This window comes from Epinephelus moara, chromosome 3 (assembly GCF_006386435.1).
Source record: "Epinephelus moara isolate mb chromosome 3, YSFRI_EMoa_1.0, whole genome shotgun sequence".
NCBI classification, from domain to species: Eukaryota; Metazoa; Chordata; class Actinopteri; order Perciformes; family Serranidae; genus Epinephelus; species Epinephelus moara.
Genome location: NC_065508.1, coordinates 28,434,814 through 28,461,023, shown reverse-complemented (window position 1 = coordinate 28,461,023; position 26,210 = coordinate 28,434,814). Strand labels below are relative to the sequence as shown.

At 40.7% G+C, this 26,210-nt stretch overlaps 1 protein-coding gene across 6 annotated transcripts in view; it reads left to right on the top strand.

Annotated features, from left to right (window-relative positions):
* Positions 1–26,210, top strand: part of cadm1a (cell adhesion molecule 1a) — a 599,487-nt gene that overhangs the window by 569,321 nt on the left and 3,956 nt on the right. For all 6 annotated transcript variants that reach the window (XM_050040229.1, XM_050040233.1, XM_050040232.1 and 3 more), the window contains one exon: positions 19,988–20,116. In XM_050040229.1, the coding sequence (XP_049896186.1) occupies positions 19,988–20,116 (129 nt within the window). The remainder of the gene's footprint in view (positions 1–19,987; positions 20,117–26,210) is intronic.

Genomic DNA, 26,210 nt, shown 5'->3' with positions numbered 1-26,210 from the left:
GTATCACGATATGAATCTTTCATATCATATTAAGAATTATACCAGTATTATTGTGAATAAGATGATATGGCACACATCTGGAAATTCTGGCATAATTACAGCTAAATACTGTGTTTGCGCCGCATGTAAGGCAAGGTAACATAAAGTCATGACATGATGACAGTAAAGACATAGGTCTTAGCTTTCTGCCACAAAAAGAATGAATGTTCTAGCTTTTATGGTTCTAACTTTAGATCTTTTTGAACAGAGGTCCATTTTTAAAGGGTTAATGTGTCATCTGCTTTCGGGCAAACATTAGGGGACCATCAATGTCATTCGGATACATGATTTGGGGATCATGATTGACTGTACAAACTTTCATGGACATATATTTCAGTCTGGACCAAAGTGGTGAACCCACTGACTACACATTCTCTATGCCTCAGTGAGCATACGATTTGTTGTCTTGTATAGATGCACCATTTACTGGTAAAGCATTTCTCAGTTAGCATGCCCTCTGTATATATTATATTGATATATGTTAGACTTACTTTTTTAAATCATAATTACCATAATTTGGTTGATACTCTGAGCTCCAAGCAGGCACACACAACAGGTGGTGAGCTGGAGGCTGGCATTATTTCTTACAAGTTTTAGTTGCAAAATAGGATCCCAAGGCATGTGACCTGCATGTTCCTTGTTTTTGAATGCTCTTATTATAATTTGCATTTAGGCTCAGTGTTGCCATGACAGCAGCTAAGTCTTGTAACTTTCATCTGAGGCAGTTATGCTGTTTTTGTGAGCTTGGCTGGGCCAATGTTGGCATGGAGCACAACAGGGCAGAGGAAGGAAAACTCAATTATGACTAGAGCTTATGAGGAAACACCTTTATTCAGTAGTTTGGGCGATTGGGCAAAGGAGTACAGATGACCCTGACCCAAGGCCAAGGGAGGGGGCCCATGCAAAGGTCTACGGTTGAGCCTTAAATTGATCAAGTACAACAATTTACATCATTGACAATAGTGGTTACAGTGCAAACAGGAACAAACAGGAACAGGAACTTGACAATAGACAAAAGTTATATGGATTTACATGATGAATAAATTTACTGTTGTCATTAAAACACATTTCAACTTTGTAATCTGATCCCCCATCCCCTGTAGTTATTCAATTTTCAACTGCCCCATTTTCGGAATTACTGCGGGGGTCTACATGTGCTGCTAATGTAAAGATGCAAAGCCAACTGCAGCCTGAATAACTAAGTCCAAATGCCTCACCAAAAAACAGGGGCTTAAAAAAAGAGAAGCCAAGGTACAGAGAGAACAAGGAACTGGACGGAGCAGAGTGACCACATTTCTGGCCAAAAAAAGGGTGTGAAGAAGCACCAGGCATGACAGGCGAAGCTGAACGTGGCCAAGGTGAGGAGCTAGCCAGACTAACAAATAAAAGCCACTGTAGCGTGCTGTTGAAGCTTGAGTGAAGACACTGGTATCATATGAAACTAGGCAACCTAAAGCAGTGGCACCAACCATGCTTTGCTATATTGTCGGGAAAGGGCGAAATAAGGGTCCAAATTTAGGCTAAATTTGGCGAGGAAAAAAGTTGCATTGCCATATTTCAAAATTTGAATGTTTCTGCATTCTAGGCTCCCAAAACAGTCTTGGAATTGCATAAATTGGGTATGACTGGAAAGCTGAGAGTCTTGTGGATTCAATGAGCCCAATTCTATTCATGTGAGATTATGTTAGTCCCCTTAGTAGCCATTTTTATTGTAGTGAGACCATTTGAAATTGCTGTATTGGTATTAGAGCTAAGGGTGGGTGCTGGAATGGGTGTAGATGAGGGGCCCAGTTTGGAAAATTCAGTCCCCCTGTCCATAATTCCTAATGGCTGGCCTGCTTCCGAGGCTTTGGTCACTCTTGTGCCATTTTCTTCCCTTATGTGCACTCGGTCTGGGTGTTGGCAGACAAAGCCGGAGTAAATGTTTTTTTCCAATTTTATTCAGTGAAGCTACAACCAGGGATTTGTCACTGCAAGGATATTCCTTTAAAAAACCTATCAATAAACAATACCCTCAGTATTTTGTGTAAATAGGACAAACCCAGTCGTGGAGATCATCCATTGTCACACTCACTTTTAGCAGCACTGATACAGCGTCTGGCTATAATGTGAGCTGTATGTGGAATACAGCAGATTTCCTTTCTTTTTATACCTGACACCATCCATGCATGTAAGCTGGTCTGAATTTCCTTTGAGGTGAGGCTCGGATTAGAGGCCGACACCATGCACTCAGCTAAAGGATTTTATTATCACTGCCGGTTTTTGTCAGCATTGCTACACCTGGTGGAGATTGTGCCACAACAGTGCTCCTCAAAGACGGCCAAAATAGCATGACAAAGCAGGCATACAGGGACTGTGATAACGAAGAAAATATTCTGCTAGGCCTCCATCTTTACATAATGGCCAAATTCCATTTTTTTCCCCCTCTTGGCTCTGCAGCGTTACTGTCTGTTAGCAGCCACAGGTCTGTGGAACAAAGGTCAAACGTCACAGAGTCCTTTTATGTACTTTTGAAAAATCACACTGTGCTGGTTCAGAAAAAAATGAAGCCAACGTCTACATTAATTTGGAACAACCTCTTTTAACAGACAGTTACTCTCATTTCAGTGGATGTGATTAAACATTTATATGAAATTTCAATTATAGTAGTCCTTTTGAGACTTCTTGGTGTTGTTTACATACATCCTCGTTTTCCCTCGTGGCAGCCTGTCCTTATGCACAGTATGTGTGAGAGCCTGCTGAAGTGTTTACAGTCTAGCACTAGCTGTAGAAGAAGAATTTGCATTAATCTGCACGACTTTGCAGAAGAAGTGGTGTTGGAACCGTAGTGATGTACTCAATATTTGCAGATCATCATTGGTTATGGCTGGTTGTGGTAAAGTAGATTCCTTCATTTTTGACTCTACATTTCTTCAAAGGATAGCTTCATCAAGATCATCTGAAGTTGGTTGAACTGTTAAAACTGTTGGCTGGATTGGCATAAAATTTGGTTTAATGTTCCCCTCAGGATGTGTCTACAAGTTGCTACATGCTAATGTCAGGCAAATCTTGGTTGGTGATGTTAGTTTCTCCCAGATTTCTGATCATATTCCTGTTAAAACATGTCCAGTTGTGAATATTTTTGTTTGGAAGTTTTTACTGATGATTGTTCAGGCGATACTTAATTATATTGTTCCATGGCTGCAAGCGCTAAATGCTAACGTCAGGTAAACAAGTAATTTTGGTTGCTGATGTTGTTAATTTCTCCCTGATTTCAGATTATATTTCTGCTAAAACATGTCCAGTTGTGGAGATTCAGGTTTAGAAGCTTTTTTTGGTGATTTTTAACGGCGGAAAGTGGCATTTTACTCCATTACAGTCATCTCCCTCACTGCTACATGTAGCCACATGCTAACATCAGGGGAAAAATATAATCTTGGTTGCAGATGTTGTTAATTTCTCCCAGATTTCATATAATATTCCTGTTAAAACATGTCCAGTTGTGAATATTTTGGTTTGGAAGCTTCATATGGTAATTTTTAACACAATACTCCATTAGGGTCATTCCCTGGCTGCAAGTACACAGCTAGAAGTGTTACATGCTAACTTCAGGAAAACATGTTATTTTCATTGCAGATGTTGTCGGTGCCTCCCGGATTTCAGATTCTATTCCCACTGAAACATGTCTGGTCGTGAAAATTTAGGGTTAGGAGCTTTTTTTGGTGATTTTTCATAGTGGAACTTGACGCTATACTCCATTACAGTCATTTCCCTCACTGCTACATGTAGCCATATGTTCAGGGGAAAATGTAGGCTTGGTTGCCAATGATGTTAATTTTTTCCCAGATTCCGGATCATATTCCTTTGAAACATGTCCAGTTGTGAATATTTTGATTTGGAAGCTTTTATTGGTGATTTTTCACACAGTATTTCTTAGGGTCGTTTTTCTGGCTGTATGTGCACTGCTACAAGTGCTAAAGGCTAACGATAGGTAAACATGTAATTTCGGTTGCTGAGGTTGTTAATTTCTCCCCGATTTAAGAGTATATTCCTACTGAAACATGTCTGGTTGTGAAGATTCAGGTTTAGAAGCTTTTGTTAAAGAGGTTTAATGGTAGGAAGGGAAACTATATTCCATAACAGTCATTCCCCTCACTGCTGCATGTAGCCACATGCTAACATCAGGGAAAATGCAATCTTGGTTGCTGATGTTGTGAATTTCTACCCAGTTTCAGATTATATTCCTGCTGAAACATGTATGGTTGTTAATATTCAGGTTTAGAAGCTTTTATTGGTGATTTTTCATGGTGGAAGGTGGTACTATACTCCATTAAATTCATTTCCCTCACCACTACATGTAGCCACATGCTAACTTCAGGGTAAAATGTAATCTTGGTTGCTGATGTTGTTAATTTCTCCCAGATTTCAGAACATATTCCTGTTGAAGTTGTGAAGATTAAGGTTCAGAACTTTTTGTTGATGGTTTTTTTTATGGTAGAAAGTGATGCTATTCTCTGTTACTGTCACCTTCCAACTGCAATGATGCGGAAAAGCTGTAAGTGCTGACTAATCAGAGCAGACTGAGCTTTTTCAGGAGGGGCTTAAACACACAGTGACTAAAACGTTGCACATCAGACAGAAGGTGAATGCAGGTGTTTTAGCACAGATGGTATGAGTGAAATAAAGTTTTTTTGAACATTAAAGCATATAAACACGTTCTAGTAGGGACCCAAAACACATGCATGAATCAAAATGCACATAATAGGTCCCCTTTAAAGCAACTCAAGGGGAAATTAAGGAGGAAAACAAACTAGTTAAGGCACTAACAGAGTAGCTGTAGTTGAACCAGACCTTAACCAAAGTAGTGAGAGAGTCGAATAAAAAAGAACACACAATGTAAAAAAAAAAAGACTAAAGCTGCAAATCATCAAAACTATTCTTTTATTTGTTGATTTATGGAAATAGGTAGAGTCAGTGAGGTAAGCTATGAAAGTGCGCGTGTAAACAGATCATCTCTGTGTACGACCTTGACCAGAGAATGTACAACAGTCTGTTTACTGCGTGTATGTAAATGTAGCCATTGTCTCAGGCTCTTTTTCCAGGATTAGCCCGTCATTTCCTTGGCACAGTTCCTTCACCCAGGGATGACTCTGCTGTGTACACAGATCTACACAAAGCCCCCGATGTCATTTCACTGATACCATTCTGTCTCACAACACCGGGATACACACAGTCTCCTCTGTTGTTATTATCTCCGTACCAAGAGCAGGAGACAAAGGACTTAAATTAGGGACTCAATTCAATCAGTGCCTTACATTTCTGTCACTTTGACCTTGAGGAGATTTTTCAGTTTAGATCACAGTTTTACTTTTTAATGACGAGTAACATTAATTTATTTGTAATGAATAGATGACTAATTGTCAGTCAATAATGTGACCTTATCTCTGTTTAAGTCAGAAGATTTTCTAACACAAGGGAATCCTCAGATGAAGAAAGAAATATCATTCAACATGAGCACACACACACGCAAACCAGGCTTCTGGCCACCTTTCGCATCCACAAGCATAAATCCTGGGGAGTTTTTCAGCCGTTGAAATGACCGAGGCTGGAGGCAGCTCGGTGACAGCGGGATGGGAGGAGAGTGTTCTGGGGGAGGGGGTTGATAATCACGCATGAGAGAAGAAAGGGGCAGTCTGGTGGATGGAGAGAATCTCCACTGGGCTTTTTTTTTTTTTCAAACAGTGTCCCCATTAACAGGACTGATGTGCATCTCTGCAACAAGCTGCAGACTCATTTGGCCTTGGGAGCCATAGAGAGTCCTCAATGTGTTAGGATAAGTCACTCCTGAGACCACTAAAAGCCATTATTAGAAGGTGTTTATTGAGCTAGCCGTGGCCTAGATACAGCTTAATATCCTGAGAACAGTTATAGCCCATAATTATATTACATTTTGGATGAATACCGGCTGTGATTAGATAAATGATGAATAGCCCCATCAGAAAAAAAAAAAAAACAAGGTACAAGGTTTCTTAGGAGATAATGCAGTATTGGCTTATTTCTTCAAGGGGATGGAACATTTGCTTTCTCTCTCATGACTGTATTGTTTGGCACTATAAATAGATTTCATTACATGCACAAAGCTTTATATTACATGTGAAATACCACAAAGAAAGTAAACACCAGCATCTTTTGCTTGGCATTCTCCCCCCCACCTGTCTACCAGGTGTATATGAACACAATATTCAATCTCATTTCTAACATTCCCCGAGTTTCTCATTCAGCTGCTTGAGCTTTCTATTTTAAAAGTTTGTGCCCGAAAGTGAAGGTTGAAATCAAATACTGGCAATGTGTTATTTTCAGCAGACAATGCCTCAGTATAACTGCTAATTGCAACTGTCGTTTTGCTGCGACAAAAGAAAAGATTTTAGGATGAAAAAAGATATGAACTCATAATGAAATGAAGTGTCACTGTCCTCTTTGCTTTGTCTAATTGAATTACATTAAAATGATGTTACAGCAGCCCCCACCTTTCCAGTCTGGTAGAAAAGCTCATTTGAAAAGGAAGTCCAACGAAATTATAGCAATCTCTGATAAGTTAGGAATGCAAAATTAGAGTCTGTATGGATTCCCTGTGAAGTCACTTCTTTGTTTCTCTCCTATTGATTGTTTGACCAAAAATGATTAGTTATATCTGCCTTGAAACCATTAGTCTGGAGCCTACCTCAAATTATACTGCTCCTGTTTTAAAGAAATTAGTTTCTCAATGTTTCTTCCACTCCAGGAAAACAAATGTGAATGTTACAATGCTCCCATCCCTCCTCATAACTAATGCAGGAAATCAATATTATATTTATGGTAAAAGTTGCTGATCATAGATTTAAATTTATTTTGTTTAATTACATTTTATATCTTTATCTACCCCTTTGCTGAAAAAGAGACGAAGCTGCGACCCCCTACCCAGGATGTAGCGGATAGTTGAAACTTTATGTTTCAACAACACTGTGGTTAATGTGATTGGTTTTCCGCTTTCGGAAGAGACAACCAATTTTGGGTGGATGAGTGTAACAAACACCAACTTTCAACCAGGAGAGCAGTGTTTGTGTCCGGCAAGATAATAAAGCCCAACCATGTGCATTAGTTGTTGAGGGCAAAAAAAAGGTCAATTTGTGGTGTTGTAGCGACATCGTACGTTTATTTTGAAAGACACTGCACTTAAACTGTACACCTCCTGTGAAAACGGAAGTGTATTTTGAAAACAGACAATGCATGTAACAGGCTGAAGTTGACATGGCATTCCAGGTCATCAACAACCAACGCACCCAGGGTACCTTTCACGTCATATCTCAACGTAGAAGGTCCGTATCCTAACGTCAATATGTGATCAAGTCGGAGTGGGAATGTGTTGTTATCTTTTATTGGCACCCAACCACCAGAAAAAAACGTTAGCATTATACGTTACTGCAAACCACGGATAAGTTACATTTGCGCATTATTATGTAGCGCAGGTGTCTTCGGCAATTTTCAGGCCGAGGATCCCTCTGCTGAAAAAGAGACGGACCAGGGATCCCTACTACATGTGTGATATAAAACTGAGTTACACTTGAGACAGTGGCGGCTGCTGGTCTTTCAAACAGGGAAAGCTCACTTTAAGTTTACATCATAAAATTTGTCATATTGTAGCGAGGCAGTAACTTATAAAAGGAACATTTAATTGAAGCCGTTTTTCAACATAGAACCACAGCAAAACACACCTCAAAGATTTTCAGATGGGTTTAAACACCTGAACTGTACTGCACAAAAGGTGAAAATTAGCTATATGGCTTATGGAAATAAGGAACTCCGGACGGCACTCTGTCAGAGGACTCCATTCGCAAATATCCACATGGGACTGAGCTCGAAATGCGACAATGCCGGTGTGTATTTCCAAAGCACTGTCAATCACAAAGGGGTTCAGCCTTTTAGACAGTTCCTCCTAACATCATGCATACACCGAGCGTCCTCTCCTGCCTACCGCTCCATTAGGTCCCAGGGAAGCTGAGCCTCCCTGGAAGTGACGATTTTGTCGCGTTTATCCAATGACCGTCTCACTTTGCTTCATGAAATAAACCTGCTCAGCGCTGTCTCATAGGAATGCTTGAAGGCTCCACATCCACCGTGCTGACAAGAATGTCAGAGAATGTATGACAGGGCGGTCGCGTTTGAAAACTGGTGATAAACAGCTGACGTTTGAACATCATAGTCATGATGTGAAACGCATCCTAGCGCACGTTTAATGCAATGTAGATTATTATTTTAATGTAAATTCAATAGTGCATATTTGACCATTTCTTCTATGAAATTTTAGGGGAAGTTCAGCCTCCCTTGTTTCAGAGCTATCGCCCCTGACTTGAGATAATTCTCTGAATATTAATGTGTCTTCTCTTGTTTGAACTTGCCTGTAGCTGTCTGCTCAAATAGTTAAAAAACGATCCATTGTGGCTCACAAGAATGTCTGTACACTTGACATGTTGGTAATAATAAAGCTAACTGGTCAACGTGTGAAGGGAAAAAAAGTGTTGCAGATTGATTTAGCATTAGCAAGCTCACATGATTGCACAAGGATTTGTTAACTAAATAAGTTTTATAAATAGGACAATTTATCTCACTAATAATGTTGAATTCATGATAATGTGTGTTTTCAGGCACAATTACTTTTTGAAAAGAAATTAAATTGAAATTTTAATTAACTTATAAAGAGGTAAATTGGTAACCCCCCTGCGGTAACTCTAAGGACCCCCTGTTGAAGACTCGGGATGTGGTGGATCCGTTAAAACTTTGTTTCAGCAATGCTGTTGTGCTGTGTTTAGGCACAGAAATCACTTGGTTATGACATAAATTATGGCACAATCCCGGCTGGAAAAGCAGCAACGTTTTAGTGAGAGACAACGATTCTTATGCCACTAGCCCCCTGGCAGGAAGTACAGCAATGTCTGCTTCTTGTGGTACTGTCTCCGCTGAAAAAACAGTGACAGGTCGTTAAAAATGCCCACATTTGACGGCTAAAATTCTGCCTGAAACATGGCAACACTCCCTAAAACACAACTGCTTTAGTTGTTAGTCTCGAACAGTGGTTTGCGGCTTGGCAGGTGTCTCGCCAAGGTGCCACAGGATCCACCATCCCCCTTTACCTCTTGATTAGAAAGGTCTGCAACATTTTCCTCTGGCGATTTCTGTTAATGAAAAGATGAAGTTTGCTCTGTCATGATGCTCTGTAAAACTTTTGATTTTCTGCCATGATCTTAATGGAGCCCACCACGAATTTTACACGTAAAGCAACATAAAATGACCCTATGATAATCAGGCTGTTGCATTATGGGAAATGTAGGTTCAGTTTTGGAGTTTGACCCACATTAGTGAGTGAGAGTCTGGATATTTCAACATATGCTGCTTCAATTTCGACTATTCTTGTTTCATGCCTGTCTCTTGAGAGCTCTCCAAACTTATTCAAGTGCAACTCTGAATTGCCGGAATATTCTTTCAATATCACACGTTATCAGGTTTAGATCCTGGAGCAGAGTGTTTTTGGTTCCTCCAGTCACTGTAACAGATATCAAAAGTAATGAGGCCTTTAAATCACAGACAACCCTTTTCAGAATCGGGGATCAGGCTGGTAAAGCCAGACATGTCTCTTATATCACTGCTAAAGTCAAAATTTTATGACATTGATTTTAATCATTTCATTTTCAACTTTATCTGACCCCTCCACTTCTCTTTTTTTTTTTTTTTCAGCCGGTGTTTTTAACGGCGCCGCTCTCTTCTTAAAGTGCAACACTTTTTTGACGTTTTGAAAAAGACTCAATAAATCTCAGGCCGAGTCGCTCTGTATGTAAGCGGTGTGGTGCGCTACCCGAGAGGCAAAAGATTTAACTGACATTTTTAAATAGGTTCAATGAATAGGTTCATTGGGACTTTAATTACATTCACTCTTTAACCGAGAGTGTTGTGGGCAATGGAAGTGGATCTTGACAAGGCAATGTGCTCTTATGACACCCCACCCACATAGCACTGCTGTATTCCTGATTGCCCTTCTATCTGCAGGCAGCACGGGCACACCAGTGAAATCACTAATGCTTAATTAGCAGATTAGAAGATCCAATTAGGAGATCTCCTCTGTCTCAAATCAGGCCTCTGTCAACATGTCCTATGAAAATGAGATACTCCACGTTCCCACTTAAGGTGGGCGTTTCTCCCACTGCCAAAATGGCCACTCTTGATTGACTGTTGCGTGCTTTGTTTAGCCCTGTGGACACCTTGTTTGAAGCTCATTCGCGATTAATCATTTATATTTCGGGCACATTTCAAAGGGAGACTGAGCTGTGTGTCAGCTTTGAGATAAGTCCAGACAGCATTGACGTAATATGAAAACATGGAGCTTGACACTGCAACTCTTTGTTTGTGTATCTCGCTTTTAAACTGACACTATCGGTCTTTCAGTTGTATGTTGAAGGACCTTTATATGGTTTAAATGACCACTAGACATTTACTTGTTGATTATTTGTACAACCAAACAACAAAACCATTGATGACATTTATTGTAAACATTAAAGGGACACTTCTTGAAGCAGGCTGGAGTCGACATGGAAGCTAAGCAATCTGCTGCTGCGGAGGGGTCAGCAACAAAACGTATTTCAGCCGCTTTAAAAAAAAATCAATTTCCGTTTAAGTGTACGCTATATTGACAGTATTTTCAGTGATTCACCTTAATGTCAGACAGCAATTTCCAACTGGAAAAATGAAACCATTATAACGCTCTCTTCAAAGCCAGACTCCATTGAGAAAAACGATGATTAAACATATCTGGACACAGGAGCTGCTGGTCTACTGCTGCCTTGATCACTTAGTTTGTTTGTGTTATTGTGTGACTTTGGCACTTAAAGGGGTTAGTTCAGATTTACCAAACTCACTGATGAGAGTCTGTTGCCCCAGTGTGTCCCACGCCATTTGCCCTCGTCCACCCCCGTTGGCTTTTTTCAGTCAATTCAGTGTGTTTAATGAACGTCAGCAATGGTAGAGTCCATTGGTGAATGAAATCACTGTGGTTGGCAGTTCAGCTCAGCGCACAAGAAGAGAAATGAAAGTGAGGAAAGTAAACAAAGAACTTAAGGTCAAAAGGTATGAAGTGAGATCAATACAAACTTGTCGCATAAGGTAAAATTGTTTTTCTTTAGTCATTGAGCTCTTTAGCAGAACCACTTCCTGGTGGTTTGTGTTATTGTTCACTGGTGCACGGTAAATGTTATCTGTTCTTTCAACATTGGATTGGGTTGTTAATGTGCTAACTGGCTAAGTAGCATCAAAACGTTCTTCCAGTTTCCCTTTTTGAATGACGAATACAGACTTTCGCCACCTGCTGGTGAGGTGAGTTATTTCCTTCACGCAGATGCATAATGTACATGCTGGTTGGTCGTCAGCTCTAGTCTTTGCAGTGTTTTCATTCACAGCTTTTTGGAGGAGACATAGGCAACATTAGGCAAAGCAACTGTCTGCTTTTGTAGCCGCTACATCTTTGAAGTTGGTTTGGTGTGTCTGGGCTTTAAAAAAACACATACCCTGCTCTCTAGCTGCTGGGATCTCACCTGTCTTCGTCAGCTAGTTGCTAACTTTGTATTTGCTGGGTAGGTAGCATGCAGTTTATCACAGCTTGTGAGCTGAAAACATTTGTCTACTTTTGCTGAAACAGTGTTTGTCACAGTGTAGAGACCAAACCAGACAGTCTGTGTGCTGTAAAACTAAAAGAATGAGCTAAAATATGACAAAAAGCTTGAGAGAGCTACAGAGTGTGGAGATAAGTGTCTGTTGATTTCACACTGAGCGACAAGAAAGTGGAGAAACGGCTGTCAGACAGAACTGAAAATTCTCCTTTGAGTCATGATCACTAAATTAATGGCCAAATGGCTCTTTCAAGTAGTTATAAATGGCACCAACCATTTTGGGATATTGCTTGCTTTTGTAATTAATATCAAGACTTGCAGATTGTTAGAGTCTGCTGTGGACGTTAGGTGCTTTTTATCAGCGACAGAAGTGACTTTTAAGGCAGTAACTGAAATTGCCTTGAATGTGCACTTCTTTGATTGCTAAAACAATGACCCATGCAATTTGAAGTTTGACTCCCTGTGTGAGAAAATAACACAAATATACTGTATTTCACTAGGTGACAGTAATTGCTCATAAGTGATACTCACTGATATGACATGCAAATTGCTTTATATGGGATCATTGGGACTGAGTGCTTCCAGAAACTGACAGCACATGCTCTGCAGCTGTCATCCAGGCACTTCTTTGGGCTTACAAACAGGGCTCTTTAAATATGGAACCCAAACAACCCTCTTTTATTTTTCGGTTTTGATTATGACAGAAATTGTCGGCTTCGTCATCCCAGTGAAAACTCTTAATGCTGCTGCAGCATAACTGACCTCGAAAAGGCAAGACCTAGCCAGCAAGTCGAGCTTTGTGATCACTTTGATTTTGGGAAAGAGAGTGCCTAATGATGAATCATACATTTATTTCATTTCATTTTTTAAATTAAAATTCCATCTTTAAAAGATTCAGACTGCAATCAAACTCGAGAAAACAGGATGTCAAGGAATCATGGCTGCTGCGCACCATCAGTAATGAAAACACACCGCCAGAGCTAAATTTACTGTAGGTAACAGCACTACATGAAAATCACACTATGAAACCCTCCTGTTACAGCAATGAATATGAATTGTTTTTGTTTCAGAGTGCAGGAGGTGTTTGCATCACATCAAATAGATTCTCCTTTTGTTGTTTTCTCTATTTTCTGTCACGTTTAGAGAACAGAGAGAAGATATTTGTTATTTAATCATGTCATACCATAGGCTCCTGACATGCAGATTATTAATGAATTATTTCTTAATTGGGTACAAGCTAAGTTCTGCAAAATGACATGACAAAAACATACATATTAAACAGATACTTCGCAGATTTTCAACCAGCTTTGTATCATAACAATGTGGGTAGTCTGTGTGGACGTACTGTGGTAGACTGCCCTCCATCCAACCCAGGGGTCGGCAACCTTTACTATTTAAAGAGCCATTATTGGCCAAAAAAGAAGATAAAATCTGTCTGGAACCACAAAACACATTTCAGTAAAGGTAACAGCTTATTTTAGCCCATCAGTATTAAGACTATGTCTAAATGAGTGTTCATTAACATGATAAACTAGAAGGTGGCTACTCTGCAGTGAGCTATTTATAATTATTTAGTACTTAAACTTTATAGCGTTGGAGGTGAGAGCAAATGAATTGTCCACACACTATTTAATCCTCCAAGACTTTTCCTTTTTTGGATTTGGAATCCATAGCTGGCCTTGCTGAAGTTTCAACACATTCTCACTTGGACCTCACCACATATTGACGTTTGGTCATGGATTTTCACGTCCACATATGACGTGCAAGGTACCCTAGGTGCGTTGGTTGTTGATGTTGTTTCAACAACAAACAGAGGTGGTTAGGTTTAGGAAACAACAGGGTTTGGCTTTAGAATCTTAGAGGACGCCAGCACCGCTCTTTTGGGTAAAAGTGTTTGTTGGACCCATCTACCACCCATCCCGCCTGCCCCAGTTGGACTTGCGCCACATTAGCATTCGGCCTTGTCCTGCTGTGTTCCCCAGGACGTTGCCGGGTGCTGATAAACTATATAGACACTGCCCAAGCGCAGGATTTCAGACCGGGCTCAAAGTTTAGTAAAATTCAGTTCGGAAAAGGCATCAGGCACCAGTTTTAAATGCATGGTTTTGTTCTCCTTTTGTAACGTGTCCTGGTCTTTTTTGAGCTGTGAAAGCCATTAACAAAGGATTCAAGAGATCCCAATTTCCCCTCACATTTCTCCACTTTTGATTTTAGACGTGGGAATAGTTCATTCACAGGTTGCAACTTGTGTCAAACTTATCTGATATTTCCTTGTACATAACATCTCACGGTGTAGTTACCAGTTCAGCGTTGCACATTGTTTGTTTTGCGCTTTTTGCCAAAAGTTGTCAGGAAACTTTAAGAAAACCCGTTATATACCCGTTTCCCCAGCACTTTGATTCAGCACTCCAGTATTTGTCAAGAAACCGAGGAATAAGTCCATATTTAATAACTTATCTTTATGATTACGGATTATCTAGACTCACTGTCATTCATTCATTCCATGCCACCAGAACTGGAAGAAACTGTAATACTAGGCAGTGCTGATCGAATATATATCATGATGATTATATGACTGCACTGCCTGTTTCTTGACTAAATTGCTTTGAGAGTTTAAGTGATAAAACCAGGCAGTGCTGATAAAAATAATCCAAGATTATGTTACTGTGTTGCCTATTTCTCGCCTCAAATGTTTTCAGAAACATGTTCTACCTCACTGTTTAACTGTAATATGAGACTGTTTGTTGCCAATCAGTCGCCATTGTGTCAAACGGCTGGGTTCATATTCCCAGCGGGAGCATTTATTAGTGCAGTGCAGCACAGTGCATTCTGGTAGCTGAAGGTTTTCTATATCTTAAGCAAAAGCAAATGCCACAGTCCTTTTTCTCTTCTTTTCTGTGGCCATGTAGCACCGATTTTAAATGTATTTGCATATCTACTGCAAAGACAGCTTGGTTTTATGAAAAGACCAACTTTCCAGCAGTGAAATACTTCTTGAACACACTGTCATCTCTAATAAAGAGGAGACAGGACCTGCTGTATTAATTAACACTCACCTTTCAGATTCAGGGTTTATATCTGAAATTCTAGTCAGATCACATCCAGTAAATTAACAAAGAGTATGCCAGTTGATACGGAAAGAAAGGCAACAGGATTAAATAAAAATAACTATGAAGAGTTCCTGACAGTGAAGCTGAAGGATCATTTGGTTTGTTAAAACTTGGATCCTTTTTCTTAGTTTTGGAAGTAATTTTACATAAATTTAACTAGCCTAATTAATTCCTAGATCTCAGCTGTTACCTTTTAACCTTTTTTGACCAAAATTAGCATGTGTATCCAGGTTTTGTTAAACATGAGCCACAGAGTGCTTTCCCATTGTGAGTAGACCACAGCTGTGTACACCGTGGTTACTTCTTATTTAATATCTCTTACTTTTTCAGTCTCAAACTCGCCGCCTAAATTGTGACTGATGTTCAAGCACTGCTTTGACGGATCATGGGTGTGTTAAGAGACCTGGTTTCAGCTTTGGAAGCAAGGCCCATTCATTGCTATGAAAGTCGTTCAGTGGTACATGAGGCCCAAAAAATGCTCCATTTGTGGGGTTTAAAAATACCCAGATCTTCCACATCAAGGGGCCCATAGAGCTGACTCAGACTGACCCAGAGTCAGAAAATCAGTCCATTTAAACTGCAAGTTTTATTTCTATTTTCTTTAATCTGTGTAATAGAGAGTGTTTGATTTCTAAATGAGTAACGTGTCCTTCTGGCCCCATAAGAATGATGACCAAAGCTACAAAAATAAGACCCAGGTTGCATCTCTTAAATTGCAACTTCCGTAGGCTATTTCTTCAGCCACTGTGCGATCAATCATTTGGTTTGACATTCCTTACTGGTCACCAGGTAGCCATGAAATGATTGATATTCGTGGTCCACAGAAGATGGTTTCTGTGGATTTTGTTGACCCTTTTTGTCTCCCTCCACCCTCATGTCAAAGCTATTCCTGAAAAACATGGCACCTTGTCAAGTATTTTGAAAATCAACCTCTTCAAACGCACAGATCTTTATTTTAAATTCTAGCGGAGATCCCAAAGTTTCCAAAGATAACAAATATGTCAGGCTGAATTAATGTGAAATGGGATATTAAATGATGCATAAGACATGTACAATATTTCTTTTTGATGGAATGGTTATATAAAAAAAGAACTCTGGGGTTGGAATATTTCTCTTAGTGTAAGCATCATATAACTTCAATGAAGAGCTGGAACAAGATGTCAAACTCAAGGATTTCTAACCTTAAAGGAACCTCTGTGGAAAAATGATTTCCATGCGGTTTGCTGTGGATTTTCATGCTCCTTCAGACTGAGAGGACGTTTTGGTGACCCCAGAACCTTCCCTCTAGCACCACCAACACGCCAGACTAGCCCCATTACAGGTACGGCTCTAAAGGGCCGGTCTTGTTTACACAGGTTAATCCACACGACAGAGCTTATTATGGCATGAAGTAACATACGATATGATGTAGATGTGTGGACTCGTTGTGGAGACTTTGATGTTCTCTTCTCCTCTCCCTCTTAAATGAATTTAATCCAGGAACGTTTGACATAGACAACCGAGAATTATTTTCTGCAGCCGTCCGAGCCACCTCCACCACCCTGACCACGCCGCACACACCACACACACACGCTCACCCGCTTCCCCCAAAGCCAAAGTCCACATTAACATCGTAATAGGAAAGTGTGTTAAAGCACAGCTTTAGCAGCCTGACAAGAGCGAATTGGATGTCAGAGGGATTCCTGCTCAGTTTAATTGAATCTGCCCAGCACTAAAAAAGAAAATCTGAAGTCAAAATAACCTATTAGATCTATCAGGTAATGTTTTGTTGAGTTTGACAGGTAGCACTGCTCTGCCTCCCCCACCTCCCTCTTTTATTCCCGCAGGTTGGCTAAGGCATGGGGTGTAGAGGTGGGCGGCAGCTGATGTAATCCATGATGTTTCTCTCTCTGTTTCTGTTATTCGTTAATAAATTGTGGCCTGCTGCTTCTTTTTCCTGGAGCTCACTCAGCAAATCCCTTGAGTGCAGAACGAGGCTGGAGGAGCGTGCGGAGGGGTTTTAGTGAGTTACTACAGCTAATGGATGGTGGGGGCTGATGGTTTCCTCCACGTGCACTGATTGCCAAAGACTGGCTGTTGTTCAGTGTCCTGGCTTTACTTTCTCTGGCATTCCCTATTTTCTTGTCTTTAAAAAAGGCATTAGCTCAGAAGTGAAGGTTAAGTGTTTGGCGTAATGGTATCTTAATAAGCTAAAAGCACAAAAATGCATTAGTAATGTATACATTATATTAGATGCCAAAGTGTTATGTGAATGGCAAATTAATTCCAGGTTACATCTCAGCAACACTTCGCCATATAAGTCATCTTCTCTCTACCACCTCCATCCACTTTACTATATAGTGCAGGGCTATTGATAAAAAAAAGTGCTTCTCCTAAGTGCTGTGAAGGACTAATCTCATCCACAAACAGATATTAACTTTGGGTTGTCATGGATCCTGACACCTGATCAATAGCTTTCACATAGCATTACAGCCAGGAGCCATAAAGGCTTGTTGTTCACTTACAGGCACTTTTTAAAACTTAATGCTTAAAAACATTGTCAACTTTTCCCACTCCGTGAGTAATTTGTGAATATTTTGTTTTCTGCACATTAAAGTTTCTCCTTGAGAAGTACTCTAAAATGTTCTCAGCATTAAACTGATGCAAGAAATATATTGTTAGGGTAAAATACTGAAGGACAGATTTACTAAGACTTTACTCAGATATTAAGTATTCCAGCCCTTTCTCATTCCCATGTTGTGAAATACTGACACCTTGTCAGGCCCCTCAGTGTATGACACAATACCAAGAGCACCCTTTTGCGCCTTTATGAGTAGCACTGGGCTTCCAGCTAACTCTAATGAAACCCATCTGCAGCAATATTTGACATTCAGAGCAAGTGACGTAGGATAAAGAGCGAGAAAGTCGGCATGGGGTGGGAGTGAGGGGTGGGTGGGTCAGACAAATACAGACTTTCACCCAGGAGCCTGCTGTTTGTGTCCTGTGAGAAACCAAAAGTCACTGCTGTTGTAACTTAATGTTAGTCAATCAGTGTTAATTTCATTAACAAAAACTATGATGAAAATCATTCATCAATGATCCTTTTTTTCAATGACGAAGATGAGACGTTGAAGAGCGAAGATTAGATCTAAATAATTAAAACTATGATGAAATCTGTGTTTTATTTGTGATGATGAGACAAGACTGGAAGACAATGTTAGCAGTGGACTATCGGACATTCAAAATGAGGTGACAGAATAAGGCTCAGTACATTGCTCAAGGACACTTCAACATGCAGACTGGAGGAGCATGGGATGGAACCGCTGACCTTCCAATGACGACCCACTCTAACTCTGAGCCACAGCTGCCCCGAAACATGATGTTCTATCTAACCCTAACTAATTAGGTTTCTTGCCTAAACTAAACCGTGACTGTTTGACAACGTAAACCATGTGTTATAACACATTTGATCTGGGAGACAGCTGTGCGCGCGTGTGTACAGGCGCTAAAGGGTGCATTTCTTAAAGGCGTTAAAGGGTTCCTTTGGCATTAGCATCACACAGCAAGGTGTAAGAACGTGTTGGTATTTGATGACCTGGGATGAGAATGTGTTGCGCATTCTGCAAGCAGCAATCTGTGGGGTAGAAAAATGAAGCCAATGCGGAAATGGCAAAAACTGCAGTTCTTTAAATGGCCTCTTGAGGCTGGCTCCAAAAGCAAGTCAATCCCCATAGACCCCCATGTTGAATGCCTGACTGTGCACCAGAAATAAACCTGTTAACAGCTTCACCCTCTCATCCAAATTTGGTCACTCCTTGCTTCAAAAAACCAAGATGGCGATGGCTGTAATGCTGAACTGAAACTGAAAACGAGAGTCCAAAAACCAATTGATGACATCACAGTTGCTACATGGCGTTATGGGTTTCTGCCCCAGACGTGCTGTATTTATTTAGCTGGGAGTCACACTTTGCTTGTCATTTGATTCTTGATGAGTGCCTTCTCATTGCATATGCATTTAAAGTAGGATTGTGCAAATAATCAGAGGTTGACTGATGGAACGTGTTCCACTGAATTGAGGTCACTTGCAACTGTCAGTTTTGCGGAGAAAAAGGAGGCGTAAACATAGCGTGGAGGGATTTACAAGAGCAACAAGGAAGACTGTAGAGTGGAAACGTGCATTAAATATAGATGGATGGATGGATGGTCCGTCCATTAGCTATACCAGCTTATCCTTGAGGGTCAAGGGGGGTGTTGGAGCCAATCCCAGCTGACATTGGGCGAAAGGCAGGATCCACTCGAGACAGGCTGTCCAGTCAATCAAAGGGCTCACACCAAGACAGACAACCATTCACACCTATGGACAGTTTAGAGCCATCACTTTAACTAACATACATGACATACATCGGACTGTGGGAAGAAATCAACGCAGGCACAGGGAGAACACACAGTCAGAGTGAACCTCAACCACTGCACCACCTTGCTGCACAGTATATATAACCAAAAAGTGATTATTAGAAACAGATTTGAAGAAATTAGGCTATTATTAATTAATAGAGCAAGATTATAATATCGTAATTTTATGAGTAATATTCAGTGTAATAGTAATGAGCTCTCCTTCACTTGCAGAGTGCGTCTGGAGGGTAGCACCAGGAGCTGACTCTGTAATGAGCTGCTGCCTCAGTAAATCAGGTGCTGGATACACACCAATTGCCGCCGCAAACTGGATGAAAACCGCAGCGCACGTTTGCACAGTTTTCTTGCTAAATCTGTCCCTGAGTGATTTCTCACAGTCCGGCAGGAACATGGTTATTATTATCCCGCTCACTTTAATCAATTCCTGATTGCAATCCAAACTGTTATCGTTGTGGCAATTTTGCAGAGTGGATATTAAAATGTCAACCAGATTAAAAAAAAGAGAAGCCAAACTGGTCTCAGGGGAAGTAACTGGAAACAAACAGAACCAAAAGAAGACATATTGCAGTGTAAAACGCCGGTATTATTTTAAATCTGAGGCAATAAAAGGAACACAAGATCAAGAACTCAACCTACACATCCCACATCTCTGTCTCATCTAACTGTCAGACATCCCAGGAGGCATGTGGTGGCTGACTTCTCTTCCCACAATGTAACACTGAGTACTGTTGTTGTCTTTCCATATTGAGTTCCTCTTTTTTCTTTTCTCTCTTACAGATTCACGAGCTGGAGAAGGAGCACCCAGAACGGTGGACCATGCAGTGATCGGAGGAGTGGTGGCCGTGGTCGTCTTCGCCATGCTCTGTCTACTCATTGTCTTGGGGCGCTACTTTGCAAGACACAAAGGTACTGGACCTGAAAACACAGCTTTAATAGCAGAATAGATATACTGAAGATATTAAGAATAAAACATAAATTACAGTAGAGTAGAGTTTAGACCGACTATACTCAACACTACAGTATGTTGCACATGCTTATAGGAATATGAGACAATCCCCTCAACGTTAAGTCAAGAACAGTTTATGCATTACCTGTTAGCATTTCTGAGCGACACACTACTTGTCTCTAAAACACAAGCTGATCCAGCCGGCTGTGAAGTTTGTCAGGTGTGGCCTCTTTACTCTGTTTCTGTGAAGAACTCTTTTTAAATCCTCTCCACATGATGGAAAGATGGCTATTAAGGCTACGGGTTACTGATGGTGAGTAAAATTACATTTTTCTTGCCGCCCTGCTGAATAGTATAACACATCTCGTATGCTGCCCTCATAACACAGAAATAATTATAATCTATAACAAATTTCACACTTTGATATTTCACATGCGGGAGGAAATGGGATCAGATACCACTTCAGAGAGGAAATAGTGTAAATGAGGCAATTTAAAGGTGTAGAGATGTTTTATTATTATATGGTGATTCTGAACTCTGTGGTTACCCTCAGACTTCTGTCCAGAAGTGTGTGTTCAGATAAAGATGATTTCCATTGTCTGCTGATGGATCTCAGTGGTGAACTGAAACATTCCTGAGCTATGAAAAAAAACACAGTGTTAAAGTGTAATAATATTTATTTTTATCTCCATTAACATCCTGCTTTAACTTACATCCTCTGCCCACTTTTTTTGAAACACCCATACAATTCAATCCCATCCACAAAGTCCACATTCAGGAGGTCTAACGTTCAGTTTTTGTTGACACTGTCACAGAGGTGTTATTCCAATACATGCTTATTACTAATGTGTTACTAAACACATCTCAATATAATGCAGTCACGTACAACACCACTATAGTCTCAATCATAAACACAGGTAAATGAATACCCAGCAGCACCGTATGTAGCAACCCAGTCTCACTCCAAAGTCACTGAATCCCGACACTTGGGCGGTGACCTCCGGCGTCAGACACCAACGAAAAAAGCCATTGTTTCACGTCAGCGTTTAACAGTGTCTGGCGGCATCAGGGGGAAATGTGGCCAGAGGACAACGTAAGTCAAGGGGGCAAAACTCTGAGTAGGGCAGGTGGGAGTGTTGGTGGACTGGTGCAACAACCACTGACTTTCACCCAGAAGGCAGGTATTCACTTCCTGTATCATTGTAAAGCCAGACCCTGTTCATTCTTCCTAAACCCAACCACATGCTTGTGTTGGTGAAATGTAACCACCTGCATTTGTTGTTAAAGCCATCAAAAAGCCAGTTCTGACAGAAATCCGTTAATTTTATCCCAAACTACAACTTTTTTTCCGAACCTTAACCATGAGATGCTTCTCTGGTAGAAAGCCCTTGAGGAATTTTTTTCCCAACTGCATTTTGCAGCATCTTTTTCATTTAATCAATACAGGCAAACATTTATCAAGATATTCATACTAAATCAGTCGTCCCCGCCCCTCCTGGTACCGGGCCAAAGTACAGATGCAGCCTTGAACTCCTCAGCAGCCTTTCCACTGTTAATGAACCAGCCCGACTCTCAACTGAAGCAGGAAGTGAGCAGTATTGTGTCAAATGACATGTCAGTTAATAGTAACTAAAATTTTGCTTATGATGATGGAAGAAGTCCTCAGATTTTTCACTCAAGTAAAAGTAGAAAGCCTTGAGTCTTAAAATATGTCATTACAAGTACGTGTTTTCATTTTAAAAGTCACCAGTTACTATTAGTATCAAATAAATGTGGAGTAAAAAGTACAGTATTTCCCCCCTAAAATGTAATGGAATAGAAGAGCAAAGTATGAGTATGTCACTGTCTTTGATGGGTTGATTAGGTTCTGGAGGTGAATGCCACAGCAGCTGAGCAGGGTTCGTGTCACCTGTGGTGGTGGGGTCCAATGTGATATCTTTTTATGGGCCCAAAATCCCTGGCAGGGCTCCTGTGAATACCTCTCTGACAGAATCAATCAAAATTGAACATTAATATTATTAGAGACGTATTATTATAGGTATGTTATTATTATTATTATTATTATTATTATTATTATTATTATTATTATTATTATTATCATTATTAGAGGTAGAATTTATGGCTGAGCTGTCATTTGGGTTACATTAGATCTTACATGTGTGCCTCCTAAAGAGGCCACTGTCGGGCGAATTCATAAAAGGATTACGCTGCTTTTTTTGCAGTCACTAAACCTGCACGTTGAAGACAAAAAGAAACCGTGTAATGTCATGGTCCTGGAGAGCAGGTAGCAGGCTTGGACCCAATGCAGACAACAAAAGAGGCAGCAGGATGAGTTCAAAGATTTATTTCAAAAGAAAGCTCGCAGTCCAAAAATCAGGCAGGCAGAGGAAAGCTGGTAACAGGACTCTAAACCTAAAATGAAGTCGAACTGACAAAGAACAAAGGAACCAGGCAGGTAGGGAGGCACTAACTGGGGAGGTGGGAACAGGTGAGTAGACTGCAGGACCAGTGAGGGACAGGTGAAACTAATCAGGGCGGGGCACACAATCATAACTGGTGGTAAAACCCAAGGGCAGGAAGTGAAGTGATCTAATGTGAGAGGAGATGTAAGAAAATGAAACAGGAAACACGAAACATGACTGAAGAATAGAGTTAAACAAAGGAAAACCAAAGAGATCATGACATGTCATTCTCAAAGCACCTGCGAAGGGTGAAGCAGTGCTCCTGTTCTTTTTCCATGTATTTAAATTAGGTGCAGTAATATGCATACAATTGGCGCAAAATTGGCCTTTCTATGCAAATGAGCCTCATTGCAAAAACAGTCCAATTCACAAAGATTAGCGCTAATAGCCGCACGCTGTTACAGTGAGAATATTAGTGTGAACAGGTAATCATCTTTTGTCTTTTACAGTCTGAAGGTGTGAGTTTGAAAACACAAACAGCACTGACAGACTGATATAACAATCAGGAGAGACAGGTGAATGAGGTAAAGGTAATTGTGTCATACAGATTATAGGTGTACGGATTAACAGATGATATGCAATGATGATTTGACAGAATGAGTTTGGCGCTTAGACTCTACAGGGAGATAATCGAGGGGCGTCTGCCCGGAGCAGCAGCAAGATAAATCCCCCCATGCAGTCCAGACACTGGTGGTGGTGATGGTGGTGGCTGCTGAGACAGATAGGCCGATGAGGGTGATGAAACTGATGAATCTGCAAAGACTAAGTGGTGATGGGGAGGAGGAGGGTGCACACAACTGCAGCATGAACGTACTAAAGGCAGAAAGAGAATCATATTTTAAAAGATAGCAGCAAGATGATAGGCTAACAATGAAGGTGTGTCGCTGTTCTATTGGTTAACTGTGATCAGCTGATAGAACAGCTGTAGGCTACACAGGAGTCTTAAAATGTGGTCTTGTTTTGTTATTGGGAGCCAGAATAGAAGGAGTCATGGCTCAAAACCAGCCGCCACTGCCTGTTAACAAAAACAGAGACAANTCCTTTGTAAGATTGGCTTCTAGTGACATCATCCATCCACTGAGTGAGAGCATACGGGTCGGCCAGCCTGGTCCGGTTGGTCAGTGTTTACTTATTTGTGAATCAGACCTCGAGACAGGGCAACTATACCCCTTTTTCACTAACATGAAACCTAATTTTGAGTCCTTCAGAACATTTTAACCAAAAATAAATTTGTTTGGAACCTGAAAAGTTTCGTGACATCTGGAACCAAGATATAGCAGATTTTCCTTGACCTAAGGTGCCAACCGTGATGACATCAGTGGGTGTGTCATATTCTACAGGTTGGAAAGAGAGGATGGAGAAGTCCAGTGAGAAATCGTCAGACAAAAAAGAGCGTGCATGGTCTCATTAATAGTTTGATCATGCTTGTTTTTTGGATAAAAACAAATATCGGAGTAACAGAACAAAAGTTCGCTACTACTAAAGTACTACTGAAACACCCCCTGTCAATGACACATTCTTGATTACACTGGTTCTGATCAAAACTGGTAGAAATGTGGGCAGATTCTCTAGATGGCACCAACCCAGTCTCATTCCTCCAGTTGTTTCTCTGATGCTGTTTGGCTTGTTACAGTCGGGCCACTAGCCCAGCACCTGTTAATGTGTGAGCACCTTTTTTTTTGGTGATATCTTAGGATCCATTTGTTTTCCAGGGGTTTTTATCCAAGGCAGTCTCACATTGAAGTCGTAAAAATCCAGCACTTGGTCGGTGACTTCCAGCGTCAAGACACCGACAAAAAAAAAGCCATCCTTTCACGCTGGCATGATCCGCGGTCAGTTGCTGTTATTGTTTAATGGCGCTCGGCAGCATCAGGGGGCAACACAGCAGGACAAAAATGAAAATTAAGGCAGCAGAAGTCCCAGAAGGGTGGTGAATGGGTCCAGCAAACAACGATTTTAACGCGGGAAGCTGGTGTTCGCTTCCTGTATGATTGTAAAGCCAAACCCTGTTCTTTTGTCCTAAACCCAACTATGTGCTTTTGTTTGAAGGAAAAAAACGTCAATATGCGGTGTTGTACATACGTAGTGTGTTTATTTTGAAAGAGACTGTATGCAAACAATACATTTCCTGTGAAAACGGAAGTGTATTTTCAAAACACACAATGCATGTAACAGGCTGAAGTTGACACGGCGTCCCAGAACGTCAACAGCCGACACACCCCGGGTTCCTTGCATGTCATATTTCAGCGTGGAAAGTCCATGACCAAACGTCATTATCTGACGACGGCAACGTGAGAATGTCTTTTATAGCACTGAAGTTCAAGAATGCTGAGCTCATTTGGTGGAATAGTAGTTGCAAGTGATCTGCAATTCATGGGGCCGCAATCCATTCATTATAAATTCGCCTGTATGTGAATATGAAACTCATTAGAATAAAACAATATTTTAAACTCCTTTCCTGTAATCTGAATGAACTGTCCTTCTATTTCACTTAAGTGATGTTCTCATAACTTATAGGAAACTACACAAGTGAGACACAAGCTGTTATAAACTGGAATCATCCTTGAATGCTCACCTCTGAGTCGTAGTCACGATGCCTGTGTTTCTATCAGGCTGTTAATATTTTTAATATAAAATAGCAGAATAAAATGCAATAAACAAGTCACAAGGAGCCCACTTTGACTAATGTCATTGTGGATGGTGCAAGTTGTAAGCTGTTTAAAGTGCATTGGATGCCAGATATGAATATTCATGACAGAATAATTATGATAACAAAGAGACAAAAGAGAGATTAATTTATTTTTTGCCTTCTTCAGGTGGCTCCATGTATGCACAGAGATGTTGAGATGTGAGACAGGAGCCAGGGGAGGTCACTCAGGAAAATTATTCATCAGAATTCAGGATGTTAACGGCGACTTTTAACTGCCTCTGTCTGAAACTTTCCATAATAATTACTCAACAAAACACTTACCTGAAGCGACCCATAACCATGAGAACAAACGTAGGAGTGGGGTTGTATTAACTGACAACGGGGGCGGATTACAGCATTATTCTGATATGAACTGAGGCGTCCTTACCAAAAGTCTCAGAGTGTATCAGATATTGGATCATGGCTGTACAAGAGGAAGTAAAAATGTGTGATTGATTACTTTTTCTTTTAATTGTCATTGGCTGGCTTTCAACCAGCTAAAACCCATGTGCCAAGTGTGAACTCCCGGTCAGGATTCCTTCAGTGTTCATTGTTCAGGAGGTTTTAAAGGGAGCCGAATTATCCGCAGAGGTCTCCTCTTCTCCAAAACAAACAGACCAGGGGCCTCATGTACAAAGACTTGCGTGGATTTCCTAATGAAACATGGCGTACGCTTACATCCAGAAAACATCGTACGCACAAAAATATCCAGATGTATGAATCTGTGTGTACACATGAATCCAAGCACATTTCCTTTGTACATCCCAATCAACGTGGAATTGAGCGCACATGTTGGAGTACCCGGCCCCTCCCTGTCCACGCCCCCATTTAAATATGCAAATCATATTTAAATTAACCCTGCACCTGAGATTCCCCTCTCTGCACGATCAGAAAACTAAAACA